A 25,337-nucleotide genomic window follows, 5' to 3' on the forward strand; every position below is an offset into this window, starting at 1 on the left:
TAATTTTTCACTTAGCAGAATTATCTAAGGTAAAGTTATTTACTATGGTCTACAACTTTACTTCTACCTTGCCTCACGAGAAGAGCAATTCTATGCTAACTGCCTGAAACTCCACAGAGGAGAAAAGGAGATGGCCCTTTCAGCAAGTAAAAGTAATCATGTGCACAGATATTTTAACAAGTTATATGCTCCATGTGGTTGACACAGAGCATAAACACAGAGTTATATGCTCTGTGTTTTCAAAGATTAAATTCTTGAGACAAGTTAGCTATTCCCTTTTATGAGTGGTGGTGGTAGAATAGAATATTCAAAAGCAGTCGAGCTCAATGTGCATGAGTCCACAATCATTTAGAAATTTCTAATTTTTTTCTCCGATGCCTTGTTTTCCAAAGAATTCTGACTGCTACCTCACAGACCTCTTGGTTTTATTCTGCTCCTCTTATATAATTATTATGTTTAAAAATCAGCCATTTGACATCCACTGAGTATAGAAATACATATTGACACCACATCTGTTTTTTTCTTCACATTCCTGTATGCTTTAACATGTATCTTGAGTAGAAAAAAATGAACATTCAAAGAAGAAAAGAACATGACCTCACTATTTAGAAACCAATAATCAAGCTGGTTACCCTCCAGTATTTTAAAGTTGAATAAGAGTGAAGCGGATGCTAGGAAAAACTGTAGTGAAACTACTGTAAGGCAAATGCATTTTAACCAAGAATAGTTGAATGTATTGTACTGAATGGCTTTACTGAATTTTGCTGTGGCCCCTACAAGATTCACATGCTTTGGTCTTACAAACACACAGTGAAGCTAGTACTATTATTTTATTCTTACCATGTGCATCAGATGGCTGAGGTTTTGAGAGATGAGTAACTTGTCCAAAGTCACAGAGCTAGTAATAGAAAATCTAGGTTTCTACATGAAGAATCTGACTCAAGAACCCATGATGTAAAATAAGTAAAATAATATAAAATCATATCAAATCAATTTAAAAATGGACAGAAGAACTGAATAGATATTTCTCCAAAGAAGACATACAAATAGCCAACAGGTACATGAAAAAGTGCTCAATATCATTAATCCTCAGGAGGCAAATGCAAATCAAAACCACAATGAGGTATCACCTCATGCCTGTTAGAATGGCTATCATCAAAAAGACAAGAAATACAAGTGTTGGTGAGGAGATGGAGAAAAGGGAACCTTATGCAGTGTTGGTAGGAATGTTAATTGGTTCAGCCACTATGGAAAACAGTATAGAGGCTCCTCAGAAATTTAAAAAAAAAAAGGAAAGAAAGAAAGAAAGAAATAGAACTACCAAATGATCCAGCAATCTCACTTTGGGGTATATATCCAAAGAAACTTTTCATTTTATTTGAAAATGGCATCAGGGTATCAGAAATATCTGCATACCCATATTCATTGCAGTATTTTTCACAGTAGCCAAGATATGGAAACAACCTAAGTGTCTGTCAAGGGATGAATGGATAAAGATGTGGTATATACATACAGTGGTATATTATTCAGTCCTGAGAAAGAAGGAAATCTTGCTATTTGCAACAGGAATGGACCTTAAGGGCATTATTCTAAGTGAAATAAGCCAGAGAAAGACAAATACTGCATGATATCACTTATATGAGGAATTTAAAAGTTAAAAAAAAAAAAATCAAAGAGAAACCAAGTAGAGAAGTGGTTGCCAAGGGCCAAGGGTAAGGGAAATAGAAAGCGGTTGATAAAAAGAAAAAAATCAAAAAAACAAACCCATGCTTTTAATTAAGTAAATGTGCATCTAATATCATAGTGATTATAAATATTTTTTTAACTCAGCCCCATTCTCCCATGTGAAGAATTGTCTCCTTAAATTATTTGTATGTGGCATTCAACTTCCCATCACAGGATTCAGTGACCCGTTTTGGTCAGATACAGGGTATAGTTCAACTTATTTTATAGTGGCTCAGACCACCTAAACTTGCAAAGCTGACATTCTATACACAGAAGACCAGATGGAATTTCAACGCTTGCCGTGACATAGAGGTGCCTTGCTTTAAAGGACCTAGACATTTTCAGAAGATCAGCCAGCAGTTGGTTTGAACTAGAATAGAAAGAGTATTCTTTCACTCATTTCACATTCAGATTGACAATTGCTAACTCAAGCTTGAAAAGAAGGAATTTGGCTGGTTAAATTAATATTGAGCAAATCATTTACATTTTAACTTCCATGTTGCATCCTTTCAATTTTCACAGTGTATTTATATATTTCTTAATGAACACACACTTTGGAGAATATGAGCAGTTCACCAAGCTTAAAATGAGGTTAGATCGTCTAATAAGATTTTTAAAATAGCAGATTTTAAATTGTTTTGACAATTCTGTAGTTTAAATTAATTTTACCTGAGACTTACGTTGCTTTTAAACTTTATTTTCAATTTAGATATTTATGCTAACAATGTTTTCAGTATTTACCACAATAAAGTGGTCTTCAATTCAAAATATATTTTTCCTCAAAAAGCATAATTATTCCTGAAGAGACTGAAGAAACTCAGATGAAAAAGTTTTTATGAGATATTATTACAGATTTCAACCATTTATTTTATGGCATAATTAACTTCTGCCCATGTCTCAACGTTGAGTCATGAAACTGAGAATAAATATAAGACCTACTAAATATTTTCATTAAAAAAAAAGATTTCACATGTTTTCTACCAAAATACATTTTCATAATATTTTGTTGTCAAATTTTTTGCAAGTTATGCAAATGAAATTATAAGTATCTATTAATTGTAGATAACTGAATATAACACCTTATTATACGAAAAAAAGGAGATAAAACTGCTGTGAAATTTGAATGCAAAATTTATTGTTTTGCTGTCATCTAGTGGTTGTAAGGTATACAATATAAATGCTATATGATAAATTAATATTTTCATTTTCTATGCAGATCGTGGCATTGGCTTTTCAAATATAAACATTAGGCTGTGCTACAAATACAAATACCAAGCATCACCGTAATTTTTCTGGTCTGACAGACCTAAATTTACTATTATTCTTCAAGATGTATTTGTTAACATATTGGTTGTACAATATCAGATAGTAAAAATTATCATTCTTACATAAAACCAAACAAGTCTTTTAGACAAAGTATTTCGGGAATAAACAAGCACTACTGCAAATAACACTTTTTTGTGCAAGATACGTTAATTATTCTAGCTTCGTAATTTTATGGGCTGTTTTGGTGTACACTCGATAAAAACTAGCAAATATCATTTATCACCTTATCCTAGAAATTCTGCCTATGGCTGTTTCACATTTTTTAGACAGATGAAGATTGAGACTTTCACAAAGTCACCCAGCCTTAAGAACATATTAGATCAGAGACTAGAAATTTCATAGATTCAAAATGTAAAATTATATTAAGTGCTCTCTTCTAATATACTATACATTTAGTGGAATAATCACAAAGAAAAACAATAATCTAGAAATTTTCCACAAGCTGTATAAAGTGGGAGGGGACATCTAGCCTATTCCTTAGTCAAACAAAAGAAACATTAGAAGAGGCTATATTACAGTTTAGTATACCATAAAAGAGACATTTCAGATAAGCAGAAAATAATTATTTTCAATAAATTTATAGGAAAAAAATTTAATCTTTAAAGAAAATAAATTTAAATACCTACTAAAACAATTTTCAATAAATCAAAAAATTAAATGCAGAGCAAAAAGATAATTAAAAAATCTAAAATGTAAGTTACATCTAGAACTGGAGAAATAGAAGCAAAAGAGCAGTTGGAAAGAAAAATTATCAAGGAAAATATTGTGGAGTTAAAAACATAAATATTGAAATTTCTATATGCCCAAATGTTCTATAAACAAATTAGATGGCAATCACAATCTAGGAAAACATTCCAAAAATAAAAAAAAAGAAAGGTAAAAAAATAATAAGATTCCAATGAAAAGTCCGACAAAGAACATGAGAAACAGGAAAAAAGTAAAAAGTCAATAAACATATGAAACAAATGTCTAACTTTTCTAGTAATCAAGAAATACAAAAGTATTCATTTTTGCCTTTTTGTCTGTCAAATTAAAAAAAAGACATCTGGTATTCTACTATTAAGGTGCAGTAGAATATCATTTTTCTATATTAGTTTGGCAGTGTAAGTACCATTTGACCTAATAATACTACTGTTATGGATCCATCCTAAGGATAGACTATTATACAGGTCAAAGTTGTTTACTATGATATTCACCAAAGTATTATATATTATGAGGAACAACCTTTAAGGTAAATTTTAATTATGATACTTCTTTACAATAAAATATTATGAACTCATTCTACATTATGATTTCAAATAATACTTAATGAATTTGAAGACTGTATGTACAGAAATGCTCATGACATTATGTAACTAAAAATATAAAATTTTATATTCATAGTATGGTGTGACTTTTATTTTTAAGCATTCATAAATAGTTATACATTCAAAGAAAAATAGTATTTCATAAAAATTAAATTAAATTAAGTTTAATTTAATCTGGGTGGAAATCCATGAAATTTCATGTTAGTTATGACCCAAAGATAAAATTTAGGTAATTTTTTAAAATTTTTATTCATGTATTTCCATATTTTCCAGATTTCCATATTGTATATTGATTACTTTTATAATTGAACAACTTAACAGTTTTTTTAAGTAGAGATGTTGGTGGAGTCAAGGAAAATGTTTAACAAGAATAGCACACAGAGGCAAAAGAGAATGACTTAGTTAAACATAACCAATCTGAAAACTTAACTGGCTTCTAATGAGCCAAAAAAATATATTATATAATTTTCTGTGCTTTTCTGAATTATTTGAATCTTTCACCTTTTTTTAATTTTTAAGGCAAGAAAAGAATATTTTAATGCCAGGTTGCTGGCTGTGTTCATATGAGGCAAACAATGATCTTTTGAATGTAAAATATTGGGAATTTAAATCTATCCCTTTTCTCTTGAATACATATAAAGGATTTGGAAAAGTTAACCTGTGAATATTTCTCCTTAGCTCTCAAATTTAAATCTGCTTGAGTTTTAGTTTTCTATCATCTATACTTCTAACATCATGTTGACATTCTTTAAGATCAAAAATAGCAGATGCAGTGGGGCTGGATATTTAAATATATAAATATTTTAAGAGAGAGAACATCCCTGATATCCTCTAAGGTCCTCCAACTGCAGGAATCTCTAGATTTCCTTGTCATCAGCAGTGCTATTTACTTGAATCATATTCCTTCCTATTTAGCCATGCCTACTGATATTAGAGGGCTCATAAGATCCAGAGAAGAAAAAAACCTCATGAGCCAGACTTGTCTCCATGACAACAACAACAACAAAACAATAATAAGTTCAGAAACTACCCGTTTTGCTACCAAGCAAATAGCGCAGAAAATAAATTAGGCTGTAATAAAGTAGTTTCATTAGCTGAAGTGGGAACCAATTTTCCATAAGACATCTTCACTGTTGTATAGACATGGCCAGGGAGTCCAAATTTAAAAAACAGTGAAGAAACATTTGATAACTGCAGCAATAACACAGTAATAGCACATACCTACTTCCAATTTTCTCCACACAAACATGCGACAAACTTCTACTAGATTAAGTGTCTTGAATTGGCAGACTTGTTTATACTTGGAACAATCACACATAAAATAATGTATACAACATGCTGACAGCACACATTAAGTGTGATTATTGCTATTATTCTTTAAGCTGTACACACATTAATAGCATTTCCTTAACTTATCTTCTAGCAAAGGAGGCTCTTCATCAAAATTGTCACTGTAAGGAGATTGTGAATAATACTCCAGGTTGGATCCTGGCTGAAAAAATTGTCCGGCGTAACCTGATGGCATGAGCATCTCTGGTGGGACAAAGGCAGGCTGAGGCTGCTCACTGGCTTGTTGTCTAGAGAAATGAAAATACTGGTATTTATACACCTAGGAAAGGGATAGTATGACAAATCAAGGAAGGAAACTACAATTTTTCTGTCATTGATTATCTTGGATTATATATTTAGGCATGAAAGAAATAACTCACTTAAAGTTTAACTTAATCAAAAAGTGAAGTCACAGGTCATAAAAAGATCTCTAGAATGATCCATACCAATTAATATTTACTGATTATGTACAATGTGCTAAACACTTTTTCTTACATTTTCTCATGTAATTAAAACTCAGGAAGGTAAAAACTATACTTTTAGTCCCATTTTACAGAAAAAATAAAGGTTTTTAGAGACCGAATGTTTTGCCCAATATCACAGACTAGTGCAGGTGTTGGATTCTGAACTGAAGGTGTCTGAGCAGCACTTTGCTTCTTACACAATGTTGCTTTTTCACTGACTTTCAGAGGCAATAAACAAATATTTTATTTATTTATAAGGTCCTTATAAATATGGAAAAGTAGCAAGTGAAAATTACAATTTTAATAGTATAGTCAACTTATAGAAAAAAAAAATACATAAACTGACTGTTGTCCATAAAGAAATAGACTTTCTAGTCTGGCCACTCTCAGTCAATTATTGCCAATTGAATTATCTTTGAGTATCTAACTAAAAGTATTTCATAGCTGGCTTTAGTGTCCCTCTTTCAAAATATGCAATTTAGTTTTGTTTAAACATGTTGTTTTTATACTTCCTTGTCCATTCTTTTCTTTTTTATTTCACCATTTGTGTGAGAAAGTTGGAAAACAAGAATCTTAATAATTGATTTCTTGAGAAAGCTAGAGAAAGAAAGAAAGACAAAAGAGACAGGGTGTGAGGTTATTTGGTCACTTTTAATTGTTTTTACCTGAAGAAAGGGGAAGAAACATAAGGAATTGTCCTTCTGAACATGTTTAAGTTTCTTTTGTTAAAGTCCCTTAGGCTAAACTAAGTGAAAAATACAGTTCAGTGTTCTGAACTTTGTAGCTCTCTATGATCTCTTCATGTAAAAAATTTACAAAATGACTATACATACACATTAATTTTAATATGAAGTCTAAGAATAATATATTCAATCTCCCTTATATGAGTAAGATTGACAGAGAAAATAATCTCTTCTGAAAAATAAGGCTATACGATAAAAAGAGATATATACATTTAATCATTCACGAACTCAGCCACAAGCACATTAAGAGCAGGGACCTGGTGTAATATTTCTTGAATTCTCCCACAGCATCTGCTGATTACTGTTGTTCATTTAATCATGTGGCATATTCTTTTTTTTTTTTTTTTTTAACAACTAGGCCCACTATCAAAAGTACTGGGAGAAATGAATTCTAAATAAGGATCTGAATGGCTTTTTGGTTGATAAAATTCCCCCTAGATATGTACTTTTTTTAAATGTAACTATTTCTAGAAAAATAAAAGGGGCAAATAGAGATGACTCTTTAGATCGATGTCTGAACAAGATTATTTTATTGACATACTGTCTTGGCCCCAACAAAATCCATGCCCACATGCTAATAACCAGGCTTTAGAAAACATAACATTCACAATTATTCACTGCAAAACACCCTCTGTGAGTGAGATTTAGTATGGGTACCTACTTTGACACCTAACCCCGCCCCCCCCGAGAAAAACATATTTTTACAGGGAAAAAACTGCCCATTACCAGTCAAATCCTATCCCTTTCTCTTTCCTCCATCCCTCTCTGCTACCTCATCCAGCAAAACTTGTTCATCAGGAGTTTGGCCTTTGTTATCCTTGTTAAAACAAAAGCATAATAAACTTTCTCTACCACTAACTTAAGAAAGTAAAATTTTAAAACATGTTCTATAAAGGAAACCTAAAAATCTTTTATCTAGAAGAATTACTATGCTCATCTTCTATCACAGTCTAAATTAAAATTCTCTTTTAATCTTATAACTTTGACTTTGTATATGTTGACTATAACATTTAATATGCAATATTAAAATAATCACATTATTAATCCACAGTCCCACCCAGGAAACACTATAAATACCCAATTCTCATGTTTTAGGCCTTTCTCTAAAAATGACTATGAATAGCCATAATTTTAACCATATATCTTGAATTTTCATTCAGTCCCACATCTCCCAGTGTTATCCTTTTTTACTAGATGGCTCCAATTCTAGATAACTATGCCAATGAAGTTCTTTTATAGTTTTGGTGACATTTTTCAAGCTTACAGTATCTTTTCATAAAAAAATAAATTAGGGGGAATGGGACTGGACTTTACTAATTACTATCTGTTAAAGCCTATGAATTAGCTATTAAAGTCAATTGCTTGAGTCAGATTGATATAACCATCATTTCAAGCAATTCTGAGGTGACTGCAAAAGTCTCCTTTAGAACAACTGGCAACATTCTTGGTCATATTTTCCTTCTCTTGATTCCCAACTCTGTGGAGTTACATTTCTGCCTGTTAGGATAGGCCAATGATAAGATTTGTCTTGAACCAAGTTAAGTAATTAGCAAACAGGCTCTGGAGTCAGAATGCTTGGGTTCAAATCCCAGATATATAATCTTAGGCAAATTACCTCACATTCTGTCCTTCAGTTTCTCATTTGTAAAATGAGGACAATAAGAACACATAAGATTGTGAACTTAATTAGCTAAAATAAGAAAAGTACTTAGAATAGCGTTGGGCACACAAAAAATGATCAATAAGCATTAGCTAAATATTTGTATGCTCTTTTCTTCCCAAGACACTAAAGCAGTCTAAATATTTTCCACACACCCTGGAACAGCATCTTCTGTATTTGTAATAGTTTTCTTCCAGTCTACCATTTTTTCAAAGGAAACAACATTAATAGAAGGCCAAGAGTTTGTATCCCTTCTATGCTGATCAACTTTAGCTTTTTCAATAGGACTTTAACATTCATTTTCTAGTGCAAATATAGAAGGTCAACGTTAGACAACTCAGTTGTAATTTCTGTGGTTGTAGATATGTTTGTTGCGCACAATTTTCTGTGCCCTATCACATAATCTCTAGCTACATATCTTATTAGAGGCTTTGTTTTGTTAAAACTATAGGTTTGGACTTCCATTATCATAGCCAAGTGATGTTGCTTTCCTGGGGTAATGCAGGTGATGAGTTCACTCCCAGTATCTTATGGTGAGCTAGGGTGTGAATCAGATGGTAAGAAATGTACCATCAAATAAGTCCCATTCATTGTAAATCTAGCTCTACATTTGAACTTATTCAAGTGTATGTGTATTTCATACAATCAGGTACTCTTCCAGAAACCTGAGACTACAAAAGTTTTCAGAATTTGCAACACCATCAATTGAAACAGCTTAAGACAGCAGTATAACAGGTCTATAACAAAAATACTCCTGTGGCTTAAAAAGTTTAGTCAAAACTACCCAAAACATTTTAACTATGCAAGTCTCCCATTGAGCCAGTAAAATCAGGCATTCTAAATGTCCTTGATAAGAACATGTCATGTAGGATCAGTTTGATGGTAGAGTGGTTTAAGGAATGGTGGCTGGGGGAGTTAGCTTACGTAACATTCCCAGATCCTGGCTGGTCCAGCGAGTGCACAGTGACTATGTGCCATTGACAGTGTCATTAGCTCTGTTTGAAACACTAGAGATAGATCAGGTCTAGGGATTCCAAGAAAATGATAATTCAGTATCAATCTGTTAAAGTCCTACTCAAATGTACTCCCCACATTCAAAGGGAGTTTTCCAGTTGTCACTTTTCTGCAGAAACATCTGTTTCTTTCTCTAAATAATTTGAATAGAGTTCTCATTTCAAAAACTGGAAAAATATAGTGGGAAAATATAGCCTTGATAATGCTACCAATGATTAGAAATAATGTCTTCCTGAATGACTGGATAGTTGTTTTTTTAAAATGAGAAAGCTCTTCCTTGTTCATTCTAAAATAATAATAATAATAATAATAATAATAATAATATAATTTAAAAATAAAAAAAATAAACTGGTTACAGACCTAATCAACCTTGGGCTAAAATTCTAACCCCATTTCTTACTACTTGTGTGACTATGGAAAAGTTCCTTAATTTCTCTGGTCCTTTCTTTCTCATATGTAACTAGGATAATAATAGTACTTATCTCAAGGCCATTTGAGAATCTAATAAGTTGGATTGTCTAATGAGGATCCAATGAGTCAACAAATTTTCAGATTAGTATGCCCTTAAGTCATGCTTTTTAAAACAAACTCCCATATATAAGGGAGGGGTACCAGAGAGACAGAAAGAAAGAGACTAATTAATTATAACTTCCCTCTAGATTTCTATGTCTCTTGCCAGGATGATAAGCATATATTCTGACTTGGAGTATATTTTAATTGAACTATTCACTGAATGAATAAAAGGCCAAATCTCTGGAGTTTGTTTTATGTACACTAGTAAGTCACTGACCTGGCTCCATGTTTTATGTACCACATAAAACTACCACAGCTAATATGCCCTTTTCTAATTCCTGAGACTTTCAGTGTGGGTTAGAATTTAAATATTACCACATCCAAATCAGGACTTGGGTTTAAATGATAAGCATCTGAAACAGGCTAGGCCATCAATCAGATACAATATAATCATGAGTTTTTCTCATTGGTTATATTAATTTCCACCTTTTTGTCATCTTGATTTCTGGTCAACGGTGATATGTAAAATCAAATGAGAAAGAACATTGGGTAGGGTGGAGTGGGGGAGAAGACCATAATCCATGAATCCTGATTAAGGAGATAGTTTTCTCTCTCTCTTATTGGACAATTTAGTTTAGTTTGGTCTGAAAATGTAGATTGCAGATTTTGCTTATCCCATCTGCAGCAGAGAAGGGAGAAAAGAAACAGAAGTTCAAGGCTACTGGTTCTTTTCAATAAAACAGGAAGACAGAGCTGAAAATCCTTTTAGATAGCACCCATTGTGGATTATATATTTTGAATTATTATACTTTAATACCTAAATGCTCAGACTACTTTCTCTGCCTCAAATGCTTTGTTGTTTTTTTTTTTTCTTGATCTTCCAAGGTATAAATCATCAATGGAATAAAATCAAGGTCTCTTTCTGTTGTTGGATTCTACAGTGATCGAGTCAATTCTATATGACCTTGTCTTTTCCCAAGATTTTTCAATATTAAAATTTTTCAATTATTTAGATAGATAGATAGAGAGAGAGAGAGAGAGAGAGAGAGAGAGACAGAGAGACAGAGAGACAGAGAGACAGAGAGACAGAGACAGAGAGATAGAGGTATAGATTGTTTTTCACTTTAAAAAATTCTTATGGTAGTCTGATTGACACTGGATACACAGAATAGGGCATGGATGAGATAAAATTTCAGATATTTAACTTTTACAGTTTAAAAAATATTATATGCCAATTATAACATTATCTCCCTATTGAACTTAGAGCAGTAGTTCATCAAGAGTTTTTAGGAAGCAGTGTGTGAAAGCAGCACCTAACTGCCTCTGTACGGTCTGTAGGAGTGATCAGTCAGTGAAAATGGTGTTCAAATTTTCCTGGGCATAGTTGGAACAGAAGAGACCTTACTGCTGTTGTATTTATTCTGTCTTTTCCTCCTTCCATCTGAAGGTTTCAAAGCACTTATCTGTGTTTAGAAAAATAAACTTCAAGAATTAATAAATTTTAAATATTTTTTTTGTGGTTATTTGGCCTAATCTTTTTGGAATGCACAGTGATTATACATCCCACTTTGCTTAAAATGGTCCAGTTTATTCCTATTTTACCAATACTATAATTAATAGCATCCATTTTACTCTAAAACTTGTCTTGATTTTACAATAAATTATATATCTATTCTGGTTATGGGCCTAATCAACCTTAGGCTAACTTTTAACCCCATTTCTTACTAATTGTGTGACTTTGGAAAAGTTTCTTAATTTCTTGTGTTGCAGGAAAGTTGCAAAAATCAGACCGGCGAGAAACCAAGCGAGAGTTGAAGTCAGGTTTATTACGCCGGCGGTCCCAGAGGAGCTAGGGCTCTGAAGATCTGGGCCCAGAGCTCAGTTGCAACATTCCATATATAGAACTTATCTGGCATGGGCTGATTGGTTAATTTCTCCTCAGATGGTTACAAAGAGCGGGAGTTGCTATGGGTTTCAGGCAGCTACATTTGTTCTTTAGACAGAACAAGCGAAACAGAAGATGAGTCTTTAGTTAATTTCGAGTACAGCCTATTTAGCAAGCATATCTACAGAAGCAGAACTAAGAGCTGATTAGCCTTGTGAGTGAAAATTCCTCTTCACTTGGGGTCCCTTTTTTCTTATATGTAAATAGGATAATAATAGTACTTATCTCAGGGTTATTTGAGGATCCAATGAGTTAATTTATATAAAACTTAGAACTGTTTCAAACCCATAAAGTTAGTTATAAAAGTTGAAAAGTCTGAACCTTTTCACAGTTCACTCATCTAAACCATCCCCTCCCACACAAATCCAAAGAAACAACTGTATAAACAAATACATTAAGTTTACATGACTTTAGGCAACAAAGTGTCAATTACATTTGTAAGCCATATTATACAAATAAATAACACATATAAGTTGGCTTTACTTTAATACATACTTTCTTAGACATTATCACAAATGTTCTTCATGAAAATTAAATGAAGTAGGTATTATTAATGTTCTTATTTCTCAGTTAAGACACTCAGCAAAATTAGGTCTTACCCAGCGTCACAAAGAACAAATGCTAGAGCCAGAACTGGAGCCAAATTCTTCTCACTGTAAATGTCCTGTTTTGGGTACTGGCAAAGGATTAATGCTAAATTCTTAATCATTTTTATTTATTTTCAACTCAAGTTAAACTGTCAACTCAAATAACTAACACATTCTGGAATATGTTTATCTTGATTCCATTTAGGAGTTTTCACGCGGTATTATAATTGCGTATTTAATTGCCCACCTCTCCAACATAAATTCTTAAATTTTGTGAGATAAAAGACTATATGAATTTTTTCTTTATCTTTGGGTTTATAGTGCCCTTCTTAATTCCCGACACAGCGGACATTCAATAACTGTTTATTAAATTGAATAAAATCTGTTTCTCAAGCAGCATCTCAGAAAATATCAGTTAAAGAAATATGCTTCCTGACTGTCCAGTCCCTGTATTCAGGCTCCCTGTTAAATATTTTGAAAAGAAGAAACAATCCATTTACCTGTAAATGGATCTGAGGTGATTGATCAAGGGGATTCATGGAGAACTGAATTCATATCTCTTCCTTTTTGTGACATTTCTTCCTGGGTACTTTACTAAGATATGCTAGGCATATCCTTTGCTTTTCCCAAGGAAAACTCCTTACCTGGGATCCCTTGTCATAATATTATAACCTCTTAAAATGACAGTATATTATCTCAATATAAAGTACTTACTTTCTAGATCCATAAAGATTTTCATAGGCATTAGAATCATTACGACTCTGCTCCTGATTATCAATGGTATAATTAGATTGGTAAAAATCAGAGTCAAATTGTCCCAAGTTTGACATCCTGAAAAATAAGAGTGTTTTTTACCAGAAGTTTATCAGTCAATAAAACTTCTTTTGAATATTGCAAAGGTTAATTGACAATGTGATTATGGCTGGATCCCTATCAGAGAACAAGGTATTCTTTCGATGGGGTAGATTAAGAAATGGGGGAAGGATGTAAAAATGTATGCTAGAAAGTCATTTACAAAACATGTATCTTCAATTAATTTTTCTGAAGTTTCACTCACTAGGATTGTGACTTTGACTAAATTGACTTTAATTGCTCTGAAAGAACTATAATTCTTCCTCAAATACTTTATTCTCAGCAGTTTAAGGGAAAAAGTTTAAGACTTGGTACACATCTAGAAGGTTTCTCTTAAACAAAGTTATTCCCTCACTTTAATTATTACTTGTAAGGAATAATTTACATTTAACCATTTTACATTTACCAACATGTATATCCTTGTTGCAAAGTCAGGAGGCAAATGGCTTTAATATCACTTAAGTTAGATTTTTCCTGGAGCTTTAAACTGTGCTAACAGCCTCCCTGTTCCCTTCCGGCTGGATCAGGGGGGAAAAGGCTTAATTCTACAAAGGAAACTGTCTTTCTACACTTTGGGAAGTGAAGAAGATTTCGTGATCTTGATTTAAACCTAACCAATAGGAGTACCAGGGGGAAGAAGAAAGATTTGAGAGGAGGAAAAAGGGGGAGAAGAAAGTAATAACAAAGTAATGGTGGCTCTTTGGATGAAAACCAGAGAAAGAAGTTGAGAATATTTTCAATTGGACATATATGGTTATTCAACTCAAGATTTTAATCTTTGTTTTCCTTTGAGAAACTTTTTTATTTCAAGAGTCAGTTTTAAAATCACTAGCAGTAATCTATGTAATTATAAAAATCTATGGACTATAATAAATTTCAAATGAAATTGCAGAAACAGCCTTAGCTTTAAGAGCCTCATTAATCAGAAATATTCAAGTAACAACTGTCAACTATATCGATTTTTTTTCAGTTCAGTGAAATACAGAAAGCTTTTCTAAAATTAGGTGTAATGATTCATACATCTGATTTCATTAGTAATCTGTATAACAGTAGCTATAAATTGTGTAAACTAAAATCTGGATTAGGATAATGTTATATTTCTTAACAACTTATAATTGAATAAATTTAAAATTTAATAGCATAACTTTCTCTGTCCATTAAAATATATTATTATAAAACACTGAGAATAATTTCACTGGAGAATACACTTAAGTTTTCATAACATGCAAAGCTTTACGTAATATGACTATTGGTATTAGAGTCCTTACATAACCCAACTTTACATTTGTTTAAATGTCAAGTTTTTTAGAAGGATCAGACACATACCTTTGTATTATTTTATGTGGAAAGATCTTCCAACAAATGTAGTGTTACTTGAGAAATTTATAACAAATCAGTTTGAGAAAAGATGACCTGCTGGCTACAAATGTTTCTAAATTTGTACTCTGACACTGAACAGATGTCTGCCAAAAGCCAAAGCCAAACACAGTATCTTATAACACTTGTTAAAGTTTACAAACACAGGGAAAGGCATAGAGTCATACAATTTGATAAAGTAGAATGGTACATTCAGTTTCCCTGTGCACATGTCCCCTTAAATTCTGATTTAGGATTACTTACCTAAAGTAAGTAATGGAAAGTAAGAGGATGCCCTTCTGCTTCACAGCCTGTAAAAGTATGTTCAGTTTACAGAAGATTTCCTAATAATATGCAGTAAAAATCAATATATGGTACATGATCTTAACATGATGACTTTAGCAACAATCTCATAATAAGGTATTGTTAATTTTATCCAAATCTAAACTATTCAATTTTTATAAATAACATTTAGGAAGGCTACTTATGATCTACCTCTAAGTTTTTCCCTGCTTTTTACTTCTCCAGCAGAGCCCAAGGTGGATATGAGTATTATCTAGTAATATTTTTCACTTCTAGGGCATATTATGTCCATTTTCAAGGCAATCCTGAACATTAGAAGGTATCAGACCCATTTCTACCCCAGGAAAATACCTGAGTTGGTTTCTTCTGTATCTTTGAGTCACTTCCAGGAGTCTTCTTCTTCGTTCTCATCCAGGTAACATGGCTAATACTCCCAATTTTTACCTGGATCTGGTTGTTTGTCCCTAACATTAGCCTCATGGCTAGAGGTCAAGTTCTCCTGTGATCTGCTTCATGCTGATTCTCCTCCTTCTAGGACTTGAGACTTCCCATGTATCCAGAGCTCAGTAACTAAAATCTGTTGTTCAAGGGTAGATTATTTGGCCTTTCGGAATTTTCAACAAAAGTCAAAGGCAGAATAGCAAAGTAATTTTTTTCCACATTGTTTAAAAACATTTGGAATTTGAATTTCTTTAACTCAAGCTGTCCTTTACTAGGTGACTAGTCAGGCAACAGTGGATCACACATTTACTGAGGATCTATTATTCAGTATTAGACTATATTCTAAATGTCATAGTTATGAGGGGGACAAATTAAAAGGACCTGCATTTTAAAGAGATATTTTAGCGCTGATTCTGCTAACAGGCATTGTTCCATAAACTTTAGGTTTAAGTCATTTAAGTTTTGCAACAACTTTATTATCACATTTTATAGAAAAAGTAATAGAAATTTAACTAACTTGCCTAGGTGAAAGCTAGTAGGTGGAAGAGCCAATGTTTGCAACCTGGTAGACTCAGCCCAGAGCCCACATGATTATCTAATAATTTCAAGAATTAACCCAAATCTATGAAGATGTTAGCATATGCTGTTAAGATGGAGATTACAAAGGGGAGAGGAAATGGGCATTTAGCAAAGGGGAGAGGAAATGGGCATTTAGCGAAGAGTCTTCAAAAGACTCTTTAAGAAGGTCTTTTGGTTTGAGACCTGATTGATGAGGAGAAGAAGACAGTTAAAAGACTATGTGAAAAGAAATTGAAGCAAATGCTCTGAGATGGCCAGGAATTTGGCACTTTGTGCTTTAGAAAGAAAGCCACATGATAGTGATTTTAAATCAGGAAAAAGTTGAAGGAGATGAGGTCAGAGGCATAGGCAGAGGCCAGATCATAAAGGCCATGATAAGGAGTCTAGGTTTTATGATAACTAAAATGAGATACCACTGTGGGGTTTAAGCAATGGGATGACATGATAAATTTTGACAGAAATAGAAGAGTAATAGTGTTTAGGAGGTTGTTATGGCAGTAACATGAGATACAAATGGCTTGGACTAGGGTAGCAGTGGAAATGGGAGAACTTAGAAAAGTCTTGGGCTGAGGAAAAAGTGAATTGAAAGGATCAAGACTGGAGCAGGCATATAAGGAATAAGAGGAATTTTCGTTCCCAGAAAATGATAAGTTGTCCGAACTGGAGAAGGTCTAATGGAGATAGGACTGAAGAGATAAAAAAGATATGTGGAAAGAAAACTTTATAGAGTTCGTCTTCTATTGGATAAGAAGAAGAAGAGAAGGACAATTAATGAGGATGATCTTTAGAATTCTGTCAACTTCCCTGTGCTAATGTATTAATGTTATAAGAAAAGGCCAAATCTAGATCATATTATATATTCCTTCTTTCCAAATTCTGTATGTGAAGACATAGGTCCTGTAACAGCAAAGATTCAGAATGTATTATTTTTTTCTAACATATAAATTCAATGAAAAGTTTACCAAAGATAATATTTTTAATCTTAAGTCCATTTAGTTAAATTTTAAACTTTGTAATTTCGTACTTTTCACCTTAGTTTTCCTTTTCTAAGCCTCAAGTAAACCATAAGCCATGAAACATTCAAAGACCAAATAACTCCATTCTCCTGACCAGTGCCTTAATGGAACATTGATATGTACACTAGAATATTTTGAAGCTACTCTATATATGTAACATTATAAATATATAACATATGCATTTAAATGTGGTTTTTATTTTCATTAATGAAGCATCCAATTATTATTATGTTTCTTGAAGGATAGAGTTTAAATCAATAGTAGAGTTGCAGTTTCATCAATTGATTATTTTAGTTAATCTACTTAATTATTTCTGGGTTCTGAACAATCAAAAAGACTGGATAATATGAGTAAGGATTCTCACTTGATGTAAAGAGTACCATGTTCTACTCACACTTTGCTTTCTTTTCCTTTCTTTTCTCTTTTTCTCTTCTCCCTTCCTCTATCCTTTCCTCACTTTCCTGTGCTCTCTCTCTAAACTCTTTCCTAAGGTGATCTCATCCGTTCCTTTGGCTTTGTATACCATCTCTATATAGACAGTTCCTAAAGTCACATATGCAGCCCTTATTTTTCTTCATAGCTGCTTGATATATCATAGATGTTTCAAACTTATAATCTAAATAGCTTGTTAAAAATCTCTACCGTCTCAAATCCAGTGTTCTCTTCTCCATTCCAAGAAATGGCATCACAATCCACTCGTTCACTCAAATTAGAAATCATCTCATCTTTCAATGAATTTTATCAATTCTAATCTTTAAAATATATCTTTCACTAACCAGTTCTCTCCATCTCTACTGCTATCATTCTGAGTTAAGCCACTGTATTCTCTCACTTATACTTCTGTTTGTAATTAATCAATAAAGAAAGATAACCCTTTTAAAGAGGCAGATTAGTAGACGGTGATAAATTTTACATAATAAAGACTGCAAAGTTATACCTTTATAATGGCACAGTGACTTGCCAAAATCAGGAAAAAATTTCTTCTGTAGTCACTGACTGCAATTATCAGTGGTAATAAGGAAAAGAATCTCCACTTGTAATTTTTTTATACTCTGGTGATATGTTAAGTGTTGAAGAGACTGAGCTGATCAACAGCTATATCTGAAACAATTTGCCCTGTACCTGGCAAGTGTGTGTGTGTGTGCATGTGTGTAATTAAAGAATTAATTGCTTGATGGATGGATGAATGAACATTACTTTTAATTTTATATATTCGGAAACTTGTATTTCAATTGCTGTATATCAATCTAAGAATCATACAAGATTATGACATCCATTACTGCAATCCTTTGATAGAAAAATGGAGGCTCAGAGAGGTTAAGTGACTTGTTCAAAGTCACATACCTAGTATGTGACAGAACTTAATTTGAGACAATAATTCTCTCACTCAGCCCAGTTTTCTTTCACTACTCACACTTTTCTTCCAGACGATTACCTACGGCTGTTCAAAATACTGATGTTAGAAATGTATCTGTTTGGAAACATTAAATAATATTTATTCACAAACTCCAAAAAATATTTTCAGCTAAACAGAGCTGCCAGTGAACCAAGAGAAAATACGTCATCATTTTCTACCTCTGCTCACAGAAAAATGGGTTGTCACCAGTGTTTAGTAAGTAATTACCTCAGCAGTCTGTATTGCAATTTAATGTACACTGATTCCATTGTATCTATTCTTCTGTCTTAGTAAGACAGAAAAAAATACAATACATCTGTGCTCCATTACTTTTTTAAAATACATTTGGTCATGCTTCTTTTCTCTACATGCTTCTTTTGTTAATACCACATAAGATTTGTTCCTGATAGTCTGACCTTTAAAGACTCTACTATTTCTATTTTATAAGCCTGAGACTGCAGTCCTGAATACTACATAGTCACTTGAAAATGGGCATAAAATTCCATTTCAGTGCATGAATTTTAAAGACCATAATGTATTCTATGGTAAGAAAAGAATTAAATGACAGGGTTTTTCTTCATTAATACTATGATAATTATCTTTGAGTTTTAATTTGGCTATTTCTTGTTAGCTTCTATTTTTGCCTTGGAAAAAATTGGAATCTAGCAGTATATTACTAAACATTTATGAAGTTTTTAAGTTTGGTAATAACTTAGTAAAAATATAATTTGTATCTGAAATTATGAAAATTGATATTAATAGTTGTACATTTTTAGTAATCTTATGATTATAATAATCATTTTAAAATGTAATAATAAATCTCATTTAGCAGTCTGATATAACTAATTTTTCTAGGAAATATTTCTTAGGAATTATATAAATTTCTCCATGAGTTATTTAACCACATAGATCCTCATTTCCCTCCTTTATAAAATAAGAATAAAATTTATACCTACCTCTTAGGGATTATTTATTTTATCTTTATCTCCTCAATATAATTTTATTTTTCATGTTTCATAATACCTAGATTATTAATCAATACATATATATACATATATATATAACTTACACACATGTATATATTTGTGTACATAAATACATTTGTGTACAAATATGAGAATTAGACAAGATTTTGCAACAGAAACAATTAACACAGTAGGGGCAACTAGTAAATGCTTGGAAAATGTCATCTGTTATAATTCTACTTCTAGGTGAAAGCAACTTGAGATCAATAACAGATGTCTGTATTTACCCTTGTGTTCCTTATTTACAGTCACTCAACACATAGCTTTTAGTGAATTCTATTTTGATACAATATAAATCTATATAAAAAATCCATCTTACCAAAAGAAGATGGAGAGGGGGAGGAGTATTAACAAATGCTGTGTCATGTAAACTGATTAGACGTAAAATATTTATTCAGCATTCATCTCTTACTTTTTAACAAAGAAATAAAATTTCTAATTATAGAAAGGCTAAGAACAGACTTTATTGCCAAGATGCCACTTACTTTTTTCACCAAACTCCCTTAAATACCAGTCAGTAAAGATGAAATTATAAATTGGCTATATTTCTTTCAGCAAAGAAAGGCAAAATTTTTCCCAATGCTCTGCCATAATTATACCTTTGTAATTACATCATTATTAAGATTTTTTTCAAGGTATTCCAAGTATAATAAATATTTTATTATATTTAGTGTGTAAAAGTAGTTATAGCAATTTGGGGGAAATGACCAGATAAGGTATATATTTAAGTGTAGTTGTCAATATAGAAATTCTATTTAATAAGATGGTATCTCCACCTTCTTTTGGCACTACGACTTCACTAACTACTTACAGCCTGCAGTTTTAACTTAATGAAACATTTACTCAAACACTGCTGTGACATAGAGGAGCACTTTTAAGGATAACTCTGTACTTTGCAGTACTTATATTTTAATTTATAATTATGGGCTAGAGAAAGTAGTATGCAGAACAACAAAATAAAATTTCAAGTACAATTTTACTTTCTTTTAAAAAAAATGTTAGACATCTGGTTTAAAATGGCACTGGGTTGACTCATAATTCCTAGAATACTTATGGGTGTTTGGAAAAAGATAAATACTCCACAATCTGAAAAACTAGTCCTTGGAATCAACCTGCTTCAAAATTTCTATGTAAAGCTGATGAATCTGTAGTTAGAAAAATGATTTTTGACCATTACATTTTTCCCTCTCATGCAGAAGAACAGCCTACTCATATAAAAAGAAGTAGGAAGATACAAGACTCCTAGAAACTTAGGTTTTACACTAAAAAGAAGAAAGAGCAGCTGTCTCTCTATTGTAAGGATGCCGCTTTTGTAAGTGCCATTGGAATAATCCTACTACCTTTTCCTGTATCCTGATACATATTCAGAGAGAGTCAGTCTTGATGGGAAAGGGGACTGGTGAACAAAAATATGGTGAAGGGGAACTGGGTTATTAGTAGGATTGGGGTGGAGGTTCTTGCTAATTATGGTTCTGTGCATGCTGGGAACTATTACCTTCCCCTCCCCCCACCCCAACCCCGCTTCCATTGGTAGGGTCAGGGACAAGAGGCATCCAGTGATAATGTATTTGAAAGAAATAGAGTTTTTCATTTACCACATTTCTTTTACTCAGTGATCTGATGTGAAAGATATGCAGCACTATCCAGTGGAGTATAGAAACCAATAAAGAACTACTATTTGTATCTATTCTTATCTCTAAGAAAAATATTATGCTTTACCAGCATTTAGCCTACAGATTTACACTGTGCTCTCCCTGTTTGTCAGGGTTTATCTACAGCACTGGTGAGGTCCTCTGGAAGAGTGGGAGACTACAACTTGGAGAGTTTGACAGTGGAGCCCATTTTCATCCCTTCTCTTTTATAGGACCACAAGGTATTACGTACGGTTTATTAATACCCATTAAATGAAGTTGTGCACTGGAGTTTTCTTTTTTCTTTTGTAATTTTTACCTCCTCCTCCCTCCCCTCTCCCCTCTGGTAACCACATCCATAAACTTAAATTTCCCTCACAATATGTATACATGACTTCAAAGTCAAAGTCAGAGAACAGATTAAATGAGAAGACAATGGATTAGAACAAAACAGGAAGTTAACAAAAAAGATAGTTATGTTATTTAGGAAGCATGTAAAAAAAAATTCGGTAAACTAGAAAAAATTAAACCTTCAATGAAAATGGTAAAGTAAAAGTTTAAACAGGGCTATAGAAAACACACTTAAGATATTATCTTCCAATATAGAATAAAAGGACAAAGAAATTAAAATGAAAAAGAAAAGAACAAAGAAATGAGCAATTCATAATAAGCAAAACAATGAACAATATTAAACTCACTATTAATAATTTTAAAATAAAATAAGGTGTAATTTAAGTTAATAACATAAAATTAAATGAAAACATCTAGTTTTAATAAAGATGAAGACAACCAGAATTCTCATATAAAGTTTATCTTACCATATATTGTTTTAAAAAATCATTAGCAGGTAATTAGGCATTTAAACTCACTATAAGACTTGTACATTCCCTTGACTTATCAAATTCAAGTGAAGAATTTATCCTAAAGATATAATTAAAGACTCAAGTAAAATCTTATACTGGCCTGAATGTTTACTATTAGGAGACTAGTTAAAAAAATCATACCTTTGTAACTGAATACTTTTCAATTCGAAGCATAGTAAGATAGTTGTAAATTCTTTAACATTCTTCTTATTAAGAAGTGGGATATAATCCTCTTCATATTGAATATAGGCTGGCCTTAGCGACTTGCTTGACCGATAAAATGTGAGGGAAGTGGTGTTCTCAGACTGTCAAGACTGGATAATAAGCCATTCAGCTTTTCCTGGGTCTCTGAGATACTTGTTCTTGGAATCCAGTTGCCATGTAATAAGACCAACTATCCTGAGGTTCGCATGTTGGAGAGAACATGTGATGAGACTGCAGGGAGAGGTCTTGCAACCGAAAAAAGAAAAAAAAAAGAGATACTGAGTATTTTAAGTCCTAAGCTTTTTCAGTCATCCTAGTTGAGGTCACAGATGTCAGGGAACGTGCAGAAAAAAATGGACTACTATGTGTATATAGCTATCCTTTACATATTCATAATGGTAACCACACGCCAAAGATTTAGAATTGAAGTATATAACATAAAACAAGAAGGACCAGAGGGAAAACCTACAAAACCCAACCAAAATTAAAATAAATAAATAAATAAATAAATAAATAAATAAATAGATAGATAGATAGATGAATTATTTTTAAATTTTAAAAAGACTATTTGCACCTTTTTAAATTAAATTTCTGTGGTGGTAGTTTTTGCTCTTTTTTTCTTTTTGGAGTTGCTAACACACACACACACACACACACACACACACACACACACAGATAAGGAAGCAATAGAAAGACGAAGCTACCAGAAAGCAAAACGGCTATAGGAAATGAACTCCATGAAATACTAAGTTGCAATGTTACTACTCTTGCCTAAAACCTCTCTGATCTTGCTGGTGGCTACAATTTCCTGTAACATAAGGCCATGCTCCTCCTTTCATTGTCTGGCTTATTCATTCATTCATGCACTCATTCATTCATTCATTCATTCATTCATTTTCTTCCAGCTTCATATCATTCTGAACTTTAAATTCCTGCAACCTAGAGTGTTGGAAGTTTCCTGCATAGATCAGGCTTTTGCTCATGTAGGTCTCTGGAATGCCACCCCATACTTTCAATTCTCAGCTTGGTTAAACCTGATTTACCTTTTAACAACCAAACTAGGGAGCATCACTTTGTGGTAAATGAAAACGGTTTTGAAATCTTTTAGATTAATGTTTGATTATTCCTTTGCTACATTCTATTTGTGTATTTAGACACATTATTTAACGAGGCTAAGCCTCAGTTTCACCATCTGTAAAACAGGGACAGTTATATTAATCATATGACTGTTTTAAGGATTAATTGAAATAATATTTAAAAAGTGCTTAGAAGAGTCCATGGCACATAGTATGTCTTTTTAAATGCGTATAAATAAATATTATTGTCACCTGCTATGTGAAGATGTTCCTGATACCTCCATTCCTGACTGTAGAAGGTATCTCCTTTCTGTTCTTCTAAAATTACCTATCCATATTTCTATTATAATAATTACAGCATTGTAATATAACTTTTTTATATATAATGACTTTCTTCCCTTGATTGTGAATCCTTTCAGTATCATAACCACATCTATTTCATTTTTTTGCATCCCCATGGCTTAATGTTGCACTCTTGGATACTTAGGGAAATTTCTGAAAAATGTAAACACACACTATACCTGTTATTCTGTGACTATGAGGCTTCTTTCTCTCATTTCACAAAAGGGTATTCTAAGATATTTAGAGTTTTTTCTCAACTATTTTATTTCTAACTCTCTGACTTCAAAAAGTCACCCAATACCACAGTTTTTATTTTTTATATATGCTTTCCAGAACTCTAGCCCTGAACTTTCCCCATGCTCTCTATATAACTACCTGTTATAGACTGAATATCTAAATTTTACATCAGATAAATATCAATTACATTTTCCAATCTACCAATGCTAGACATTTGGAGTTATCCTGGACTTCTCCCCCTCTATATACATCAGATTAACCCTGTTTAATTCTATCTCCAAAATGTTTACCAGTCACTCCATCCTTGTATTCTGTCAGTGACTCAATAAGGTCCTTACTGTGTCTCACCTAGATTATTAAAATGGGAGACTTTCCTCTCTTTCTGTCTCCTGTTTCTCTCATCACTTCATTCACTTTCCTCTTCAATGCATGTACACGTCATTGTCAGAGTAAGTTTCCTAAAGCAAAAATCTGATGTATTATATCTATGCTTACAATGGCTTAGGTATAGTACATTGTGAAATGCTAACTAGCCAGAACCAACTCAAGGCCCTTCACAAATGTGGCTGAAATTGTTATTTCTATATATAGTTCCTACAACTCTCCTCTTCCCTTCTCCAAGCACTTTCTATACTGTCATTTAAAAATATTTAAAAGCCCTATTCATGTCCAAAATTTGAAGCTATATAAAATTCTAAAAAATAAAAAATCATAGAAGGTTTTAAAAACTGGACAAAAAATAAACTCCAATCTGTATTTTCCACTATAGACACATGGTGGCACTATCTTAGCTGCCTTACAGCAGTACTGGAGATCCTTTAACATCCTATGAATATGTTATAAATTTGTGCGTGTGCTTATGATGACTATTGTGATATTATTTTAAACATTTATTAATGGCATGTTAGTATTAAAAATGCTCCACAATATCAAAAACGAAATTTAGAGGTGATAAAGTCATAATTTATATATTTTTACTATTATTCCCTTTGTTATGAGTTGAATTGTGTTCCCCTCCAAAAACATGTGTTGAATTCCTAGTCTCTAGTGCATCTCAGAATGTGACTCTATTTGTAGATAATTTTTTAAGAGGTAATTAATTTAGAATGAGGTCGAGTGGGACTAAATCCAATATGACTAATGTCCTTATTTAAAAAAATTAGGACACAGGCAGATACTGAAGGAGAAACATGTGAAGACACAGGGAAAAGATAGCCACCTACAAGCCAAGGAATGAGGTCCCACAAAAATCCAACCTGGCAACACCTTGATCTCGGACTTCTAGATTCCAGAACTGTAAGAAAATACATTTCTGTTGTTTAAGCCCTTTGGTCTGTAGTTCTTTATTATGGTAGCCCTAGCAAACTAATATGTTCTTCAAATATGTTTAAAAACATAAATAT

General features: G+C 32.5%; 1 protein-coding gene across 1 annotated transcript in view; it reads right to left on the bottom strand.

Annotated features, from left to right (window-relative positions):
* Positions 1-15,604, bottom strand: part of YIPF7 (Yip1 domain family member 7) — a 29,384-nt gene extending 13,780 nt beyond the window's left edge. Inside the window, exons 1-4 of the mRNA XM_006922465.3 lie at positions 15,476-15,604; positions 15,086-15,165; positions 13,328-13,444; positions 5,777-5,935 (exon numbers count right to left, since the gene is read on the bottom strand). Coding sequence (XP_006922527.2) covers positions 5,777-5,935; positions 13,328-13,444; positions 15,086-15,165; positions 15,476-15,604 — 485 coding nt within the window. The remainder of the gene's footprint in view (positions 1-5,776; positions 5,936-13,327; positions 13,445-15,085; positions 15,166-15,475) is intronic.
* Positions 15,605-25,337: the final 9,733 nt, after the last annotated feature.

Source organism: Pteropus alecto, unplaced genomic scaffold (genome assembly GCF_000325575.1).
Source record: "Pteropus alecto unplaced genomic scaffold, ASM32557v1 scaffold57, whole genome shotgun sequence".
In the NCBI taxonomy this organism is placed as follows: Eukaryota; Metazoa; Chordata; class Mammalia; order Chiroptera; family Pteropodidae; genus Pteropus; species Pteropus alecto.